Raw genomic sequence first — 9,087 nt, forward strand, 5'->3', positions numbered from 1 at the left:
TCTTTGAAAAACGTCTCATATAGAGGTCAAAACCTCGCAACAAAATCAATTAATATGGAACGTTTTTAATCAATAAGAACGGGACATTTCACCGGTGTTATAGTGCTAAAAGGCGTCACGTTTTTACTACAATGAACTATGATTTTATCGAAACCGAATATTTTTACAACACCCAACTCACGAGTGAGGGGGAGAAAGAGAATAATGACACTCTAAGTTTGATACAATGGCCACCAAACCCTGACAATATTCAAATACCTATATCCAACCCCGACGATACCCAAATCCCAATACCAATACCAGACCCTGAAAATATTCAAATACCAACACCAAATCCTGAAATTAGCCAAGATTTTGAACCAACCGAAACTCCCACAACTAATGAAACTACAGTTTTGGAGGACCAATCCAATCCACTTCCCGATGCCGACATTATCCCAAGTGATTCATCACAAAAGTATACCCTACCGCAACAAGCCAATAGAGGCATACCACCAAAAAGATATTCTCCAGAAAAAGAATCTCAAAGGTTAAAATACCCCATTGCTAATATTGCTCAAGGTAACCTATCAAGCGAGGCACAGAAATTCAATTCCGCCTTATACTCTAAAAAAGTCCCAACTACTATTGAACAAGCAATTAAATCCGAGAAATGAAAAAAGGCTATGGAAGAAGAAATAGAAGGTCTCAAGAAAAAGGCCACATGAGAAAAGTGTGTTATTACTCAAGGAAAAAAACCCGTAAGATCTCGATGGGTATTTACAATAAAATAGAAATCTGATGGCACAATTGAAAGATACAAAGCCTGTCTTGTTGCTAAGGGATATACTCAAACTTATGGGATTGATTACTTCGAGACTTTTTATCCGGTCGCAAAGATTGATACTATTAGAGTTCTATTTTCTATGGCTGCAAATAAAGAATGGTCACTTCACCAATTTGATGTAAAGAATGCCTTTCCCATGGAGATTGATGTGTCAAAAGTGTGTGCGGTAGTGCTTAACTTATCTTTCAACTTTTAAAATTTTAAAACCTTTATTTAATACACTTTAACACCCTAAGGAGCAACAGAACCCGATCAGATGTAGTATTTTAGGTTATCGTCCCAAGAGAGCGTAGATTCATATAAGAGTGGTTTTATTATTTAATTCTTATTAAAAAATTAAAGATATATTTTTATGTCTTTTATGGGATAGATTCTTATCTCTTAGGTAAGAGATGATTTAAAGATAAATAAAGTAATAAAGTAAAGTAAGGAATTGAAGATTCAAAATAAATAAATAAAAGTAAAAGCAATTACATGAACAACCAACTCATACGGGAATCATATTAGGCAAGTTTCATAACTTATATTATCACAAAGCAGAATAATAATCATAGACCAACTATTATCCCTTAATAGGTTAAGCTAGCGTCGCATATCATTCAACAAGTAGAACTTAAAGCATATGCTAGATATGTGATGTGCATAATTAATATCTTAATTCTTCATGTTCAATTCAATTACATGATACACATTAATCTTGTGATGAGGATCAATATGCAAATAGACTGACAAATCATATAAGTTATTAAACACCAAGTAGATTAACTCAAGTTACTAGCTGAAAGTCAATTACTACTAAGTTCTCATGCAATCATTAATTAAACATATCCAAACAAAGGTTCTTCGATTAAGCCTAACAATATCAAATTCTATTATATAAGCGTAACTTCAATTTAAACAAGTTTATCACTATTATGCTGTTTAACTTAGTTGCATGCAATTCAATTTAACAAGCTTGATGGACTAGATCTAAAAAAGTAGCATGAATCGAATAATAGATCATCGGATGAAGTACTAATCAATCCTAAAATCATGTTATTTAATCATTAAGCATGGCAAACAAGTGTATTTAAGCAAAACAGATTCGAAACAATTCAAACATTAATACAGAAACTCGACCATACAGATCTTGAAAAGAACCAGGAACTGTACGAAAAGCACACGAAGCCGGCGGATTCCTTCCAACAATGCGAGCAGCTTGGATGGTGAGGCCGGCGGCTTCATCTGATTCCCAAATAAAGTTCAGTTTTCGTCCACGTAATCACTATGAACGTTTAGTTCATAGCAGAAGACGAACAGAAACAAATGCAGTAAATAAAATAGATAAAATAGTAAAGTAAAGATAGAATCATACCTTAAAAAGGCAGATGTAAGAAATTTGAATTAAAAACTCGAATGATTCTTGATTACAATGAATAAATCTAATCTAAGGGTTTAGAGAAAACCCTCAAAAGAAAAACGAACTAAACAGAATTACTGAATTCTGAAAACTGCATATGAAAACTGAGACCAGAGGCCTTTATTTATAATGTTCTGAAACGGGGGCCAAGCCGGCGGCTTCAGTGGGAAGCCGACGGCTTCCCTTAGGTAGGTGACTCCTTCTGGAAGTTTAACTTAATCCGCAAGTACAAATCTTTAACCGTCATAACTAAGCCGACGGCTTCAGGAAAGGCCGGCGGCTTCAAAGATCCGCCAAATCTTCTTGATTTTGTTTTCCATTTTTACTTGAACTTGGTCGATAAGTTGAGAAACCGTGTTAATTAGGCCGGCGGCTTCCTTTGCTTTTTACTTGATCAACAAGTTCTTTCAATTTTACAGAGATTCTGGAACATTCTGCGTATTCAGCCCCAGGCCGGCGGCTTCCTTGTACCCATGCAGGCGGCTTCCTTAGCCTTTCTGCAATTTTCTCTGTTTTTGATCATGTTTGATACATAACTTTGATAAAATCATTAGAAATACCTTTTTCTCCATTTTTACCCATTTTAGCGTGTTTTGGGATTAAAATGACTCTAAAATACTAAGATAATTCCTCAAAATGCTATCAAAAAACTATATAATTTAGGAGTTATCAGAGATTTAAAAGAAGAGGTTTATATGGAAGCGCCTCCAGGATTTGCGGGAGACTTCAGTGATAGGGAAGTTTGTTGACTTATAAAATCTTTATATGGGCTAAAACAATCTTCACGGGCTTAGTTTGAGAAATTTACGTTGTTTATGAAAAAAATATGGTTTTAAACAAAGTAATTCGAATCATACTCTCTTTATAAAACAAAGGGATAATTTAATCACATGTTTAATAATTTATGTTGATGATATGATAATAACGGGAAATGATAAAGAGGAAATTTCTAATTTAATAACAAATCTGTTTTAAGAATTTGAAATGAAAGATTTAGGAATACTTAAATACTTTTTGGGAATTGAGGTCCTACGATCCCAACATGGAATTTTTATTCGTAAAAGGAAATATATTCTTGATCTCCTTGCAGAAATAGTAATGGTCGAATGCAAACCAGCCGAGACCCCAATGTTTCCAAATCAGAAGATATACATGCAAGATGATGCTAAGCTAATGGATAAAAGGAAATACCAAAGAATAGTGGAAAAATTAATCTATCTTGCTCACACCCGACCGGATATAGCAAATGCAGTTGGAGTCGTAAGTCAATTTATGCATCAACCTCAAGTTCATCACATGGATGCTGTAATGAAGATCATTAGATACCTAAAGAAATTAGCCAGCCACAGAGTCTTATTCACAAAGAATGGATACTAAGAAACTCAAATATATACTGATGCAAGTTGGGCGGGTGAAAAAGGGGATCGAAGATCTACATCAGGTTTCTTCACAGTTGTCGAAGGAAATTTAGTAGCCTGGAGAATCAAGAAACAAAAGGTGGTTTCTTTATCAAGTGCTCTTGACTTCGTTTGTGTTGTTCTCAGGTGATAAGAACAAGAAAGAAGCTCAGAAGTAAGATAACTGAGCTGTAGCTGGTAATCGGTGAGTGGGTCTATCTTCAGATAGCGTTTAAGTAGCATGCCATGCTACTGTGATTTATTATTTTACCATGCTTTAAATTAGTGATATTTCCATGTTTAAATAAGGATTGACATGCTAGTTAGATGATTGCATGCTTACTGTGATTATGTGATATTATGTGCGCACTGTGTTTGGCACCAGCCAGGCCAGAGGAGGCTGGGGACTTATAACCATGCCCGAGGAGGTTAGAGTCCGTATGAGGTCAACCAGGCACGAGTAGGTTGGGTTCATTTCTGTTGATTGTGTATTGATTCAACAGGAAAGGACTGTCGGTAGACACTAGCCCGATCAGCTATGTGTCGTGTGCCCGTATAAGCCGCCGATCCTCATATTGTCTTTATGTTGTATACTAGTCGGTTTTTAGCATGTTAGTGATGTTGTTCGCATGCGTGGTGCTTATGCGATATCTGTTCGATAGATTTCATTCACTTAGCGTTATGCTAATCTCCCACATTTCCACCCTTGCAGGTTTAGGTACTGCTTGTTTGGACAGGTGCTTGTGTTGAAGACATGTTTGACGTGTGAACTCTGATGTGGACTTTTTTAACATGTATTTTGTAATAAGTAACACCGCCGTGTAAACTTAAACTTAATTATGTGGATTTCTGTTGTGATATATTTAATGTTGTGATTTTAATATATAAGCATTCCGCTGTGTTTTAAAAAAAAAATGGTCGGTGTTACAGATCCGACAGAAACTCTTAACTGGTTGTGGGAAATTGAGCAGGTATTTGAAGCCTGTCAGTGTGAACCTGAGCTACGAGTTATATATGCTAGTAGGATGTTGAAAGGTCGGGCAATGGTCTGGTGGGATTCCTTGATATCAAGCATACCAAGGGAACAAGTATGTTTGATCACGTGGGAGCAATTTTATTGGAAAGTTTGTTAACAGTACTGCAATCCTTTTGATATGAATTGTATCAAAACTGAATTTATAGAAATGACGATGATGCCTCAAATGATGATTGATGAGGTGGTGGAGAAGTATATGGATAAGCTAAGATTTGTGCAACAGTGGGTGCCGGACGAATCATCTCGGATTCAGCATTTTTTGAATGTGATTTTACCAGAATACAGAACCTTTGTGAGAACAGCTACATCATTATCTCAGGCTATTGTGCTAGCCAAGATGGTGGAAAGTGATGTTAAGGCAGCTAGAATTAGGATGTTTGGTAATGTGGTGAATCAGGGTGGACATGCGTCTGGTCAGTCGGGATCTAAGTCCAAGAAGTCAGGTGGGTTTATATCAAAGAGTAAAAGTGGTCAAAGTAGTTCAGGGTCTGGATCTGGTAGAGGGGATTGGTGCCGCAATTGTAAATCTTCACATAATGGTCAGTGTTCAGATGCAACTAGGCGGTGTATAAGATGTGGTGTAATTGGGCACGATTCGCAAGCTTGCTCATTCCAAAGTAGCGTGTGCTAGAATTATCATCAATCTGGGCATCGTGCAGCAAGTTGTCCATCCAAGAGTGTTAGTTCCGGGGCAGGGTCAGGTGTGCGTTCGGCATCACCCGGAGGGTCTACTGCCTCGAGTGGGCAGAAGAGGAAGAACCCTCCATCAGCAGAGGCCAGGAATTTTCAGATGTCAGTTGAGACAACTACATGGACTGACGATGTGATCACCGGTATGTTCTTAAGCAACTCAATACATGCTAGAGTATTTTTTTGATTCTGGTGCGAATATGACATTTATGTCTTTAGATTTCTGTACTAAGCTAGGGCTACCTACTACTGTGCTGCCCGAGCCTGTTAGAGTAGAGGTAGCTGATGGTAAGACGCTTCCAATCACAACATATGTGTCTGGAGCTAGTATAGAAATTGATGGTAGACCGTTTGCTATTTCCTGTTTAGTGCTGCATATCCCTAGTTTTGATGTAGTGTTAGGGATGAACTGGATGAGCCTAAATAAGGCCCACATTAAGTGTGATAAGAAGATTGTGACCTTCCGTTTGACCGACGGAACCCGTGTTGTGGCCCGTGGGGAACAGGGTAGGTTTAATTTTTCGTTGATTTCAATGATGAAGGCGAAGAAGTCACTTGCTAAGGGTTGTGAATCGTTTCTTGGGTATGTGATTGATGCCAAGAAAGAGAAGAAAACGGTCTCCGATATTCTAGTGGTTTCTGAATTCCCAGAGGTGTTTCCAGACGCGTTACCAGGTCTGCCTCCAGTGAGGGAAGTGGAATATAAGATTGAGTTAATGCCAGGAACAACTCCAGTTGCGAAAGCTCCGTACCCTTTAGCACCATCTAAGATTGGTGAGATGATGTCTCAGATTTAAGAACTGTTAGATCGTGGGTTTATTCGATCGAGTTCGTTTCCGTGGGGTGATCCTGTATTGTTTGTGAAAAAGAAAGATGGTTCAATGCATATGTGTATCGGTTATCGTGAGTTGAACAAAAGAACAGTGAAGAATAAGTATCCTTTACCTCGAATAGATGATTTATTTGATCAGTTGCAGGGTGCTTCATACTTTTCAAAGATAGACTTAAGGTCTGGGTATCATCAGGTTCGTGTTGCAGAATCAGTTATACCAAAAACAACTTTTAGGACAAGGTATGGGCATTACGAGTTTTTGGTCATGCCATTTGGGTTGACGAATGCGCTGGCAATTTTCATGGATTTGATGAATAGAGTGTGCCATCCTTTTTTAGACAAGTTTGTGATTGTGTTTATTGACGACATATTGGTGTATTCGAAAACAGAGGTTGAGCATGCTGAGCATTTGAGACAGGTTTTGAATCTGTTGAAACGAGAACAGCTGTTTGCTAAGTTTTCAAAGTGTGAGTTCTGGTTACGAGAGGTTCAGTTTTTGGGTCATGTTATCTGTGCTGAGGGTATCAAAGTGGATCCATCTAAAATAGAAGCTGTAATGAATTGGAATTCTCTGAGGACTCCAACTGAGATTAAGAGTTTTCTGGGATTGGCTGGTTATTATCGCAGATTTATCAAGGATTTCTCGAAAATAGCGGGTCCCTTGACTAAGTTGACTCAAAAAGATGTAGCCTTTCGATGGAATGATGAACAAGAAAAGACTTTTCAGACGTTGAAACAGTTGTTGTGTCAGGCACCAGTGTTAGCTTTACCAAAGGGTTCATATGATTTTGTGGTATATTGTGATGCTTCGTTTGCCGGATTGGGTTGTGTATTGATGCAGAGAGACAAAGTAATTGCCTACGCCTCACGTTAGTTGAAAATTCATGAGAAGAATTACCCAGTGCATAATCTTGAAATGGCTGTAGTAGTGTTTGCTTGAAATTGTGGAGACACTATTTGTATGGAACCCATTGTGTTATATTTACAGATCACAAGAGTTTGCAGTATATTTTCGTACAGAAAGAAATAAATACGCGTCAAAGATGGTGGCAAGAGTTGATTAAAGATTATGATTGTGAAATTAAATTCCATCCGGGTAAAGTAAACGTCGTTGCAGATGCTTTAAGTCGCAAAAAGTCTAGTGAGAATGTTAAATTCATGCGTTTGAATATAACTTCAGATTTAATTAACCAATTAAAAACTATTCAAACCGTTGCTTTGGAAGATGATCATGTTAAATCTGAACTTATGACTAAACGAAAATTTGACCTAGTCGATGGCTCACGTGGACTTAAAACCTTTCATGATCGTGTTTGAGTACCTATGCTCAGAGACTTGAGGGACTTAATCTTGACAGAAGCGCATAAATCCAGACTGACAGTCCATCCAGGCAGCAATAAAATGTATCATGATTTGAAATCTGTGTATTGGTGGCCTACTATGAAAATGGACATCGCTCGTTTTGTTGAAAAATGTCATATTTGTGCACAAGTAAAGGCAGAACATCAAAAACCATATGGTTCGTTACGTCAGTTAGAAATTCCCGAGTGGAAATGGGAACATATTACGATGGATTTTGTGACAAAATTACCAAGAACTAAGAAACGACACGATATGATTTAGGTAATAGTTGATCGTTTGACCAAAAGTGCTCATTTTCTAGCTATTTGTGAAACAGCGTCACTAAGTGAACTCGCCGAGTTGTATGCGAAAGAGATTGTTAGTCGACATGGTGTGCCGTTATCGATTGTATCAGACCGAGACTCTAGATTTTTGTCAAACTTCTGGAACAGTCTACAACAGAATTTGGGTACACATGTAAATTTTAGTACAGCTTATTATCCCCAAACAGATGGTCAGAGTGAGAGAACGATACAGACTTTAGAGGATATGTTAAGGGCTTGTGTATTAGAATACGGTAGGTAGTGGGATTCACATCTGCCGTTGGTCGAATTCGCGTATAACAATTCATATCATTCGAGTATAGGGATGCCTCCTTATGAAATGTTGTACAGTTGTCGTTGCAGAACTCTGACTTGTTGGTTAGAAGCCGGGGAGAAATAATTTGCAGGTCCTGAAATTGTTCAAATGACTGCCGAAAAAGTTGCTATTGCGCGAGAAAAATTGAAAGCCACTAGAGACAGGCAGAAAATATATGCTGATCCACGTAGACGTCTGGTAACCTTTAGTGTGGGTGATCATGTGTATCTGAAAGTTTCACCGTGGAAAGAGGTTATCAGATTTAGTTAACGGGGTAAGCTTGCGCCAAGGTTTATTGGGTCGTTTCCGATCACTGAGATTTTGAATGACCAAACAGTGGTTTTGGATCTTCCATCAGAATTAGCCGGTATTCATAATACTTTTAATGTGTGTTATCTACGTAAGTGTAAGGTAGAAGATGAGACGCAACTTTTACCGTTAAAAGATCTAAAGGTTGATTTGAGTAAGAAGTTGGTGGAAGAGCCGATTCGTATAGTTGATCATAAGATAACTAAATTGAGAAAGAAACAGATACCAATGGTGTTGATTGAGTGGAAGCATAGTTTGGGATCAAATCTTACGTGGGAGACAGAAGAGTTGTTGAAGACTCGTTACCCTCATTTGTTTAACCAAGACCAGATTTCGAGGATGAAATCTCTTTAAGTGGGTGGATTTGTAACAGACTAAAACCGGGGCTAGTTGTAAGTGGACTATTTTTCCCTTAGAATTTTATTATGTGTTTTATATGCTTTTATTTTAATTATGTGAATAGTGTTATTTTATTATTTGGTTAAGACCAGTTTGTGACAAGGGTCACAGAACAAGTTCGTTTATTTAATTTGAACTCCGTTAGGGCTGTCAAATTAAGTACGAAAGTTTCAGATAAGTGATAAATACCCGTGTGTTTTGGGGTATGGGGTTTTAACC

The 9,087-nt window shown here is 37.8% G+C and overlaps 2 protein-coding genes across 2 annotated transcripts; both read left to right on the plus strand.

Annotated features, from left to right (window-relative positions):
• The first annotated feature begins 3,209 nt into the window (after positions 1 to 3,209).
• Positions 3,210 to 3,602, plus strand: LOC139869295 (uncharacterized mitochondrial protein AtMg00810-like). Its single transcript, XM_071857607.1, has one exon. It carries the CDS (start codon positions 3,210 to 3,212, stop codon positions 3,600 to 3,602), a length of 393 nt encoding a protein of 130 aa, XP_071713708.1.
• A 3,979-nt stretch (positions 3,603 to 7,581) lies between these two features.
• LOC139869296 (uncharacterized) lies at positions 7,582 to 8,823 on the plus strand. The gene is made up of 4 exons (XM_071857608.1): positions 7,582 to 7,654; positions 7,859 to 8,041; positions 8,252 to 8,358; positions 8,566 to 8,823. The coding sequence occupies exons 1-4, from the start codon at positions 7,582 to 7,584 to the stop codon at positions 8,821 to 8,823; spliced, it is 621 nt and encodes a 206-aa protein (XP_071713709.1).
• Positions 8,824 to 9,087: the final 264 nt, after the last annotated feature.

Source organism: Rutidosis leptorrhynchoides, chromosome 9 (assembly GCF_046630445.1).
Source record: "Rutidosis leptorrhynchoides isolate AG116_Rl617_1_P2 chromosome 9, CSIRO_AGI_Rlap_v1, whole genome shotgun sequence".
Classification (NCBI taxonomy): Eukaryota; Viridiplantae; Streptophyta; class Magnoliopsida; order Asterales; family Asteraceae; genus Rutidosis; species Rutidosis leptorrhynchoides.

What these genes read in the sequence shown, in the direction of transcription:
- LOC139869295 (XM_071857607.1), top strand. Translation starts at nt 3,210, where the DNA reads ATGAAAGATTTAGGAATACTTAAATACTTTTTGGGAATTGAGGTCCTA.
- LOC139869296 (XM_071857608.1), top strand. Translation starts at nt 7,582, where the DNA reads ATGTATCATGATTTGAAATCTGTGTATTGGTGGCCTACTATGAAAATG. An exon ending in CGCTCGTTTTGTTGAAAAAT is followed by an intron (nt 7,655 to 7,858) that starts GTCATATTTGTG and finishes TTTGTGAAACAG; the next exon opens with CGTCACTAAGTGAACTCGCC. An exon ending in CTGATCCACGTAGACGTCTG is followed by an intron (nt 8,359 to 8,565) that starts GTAACCTTTAGT and finishes TATCTACGTAAG; the next exon opens with TGTAAGGTAGAAGATGAGAC.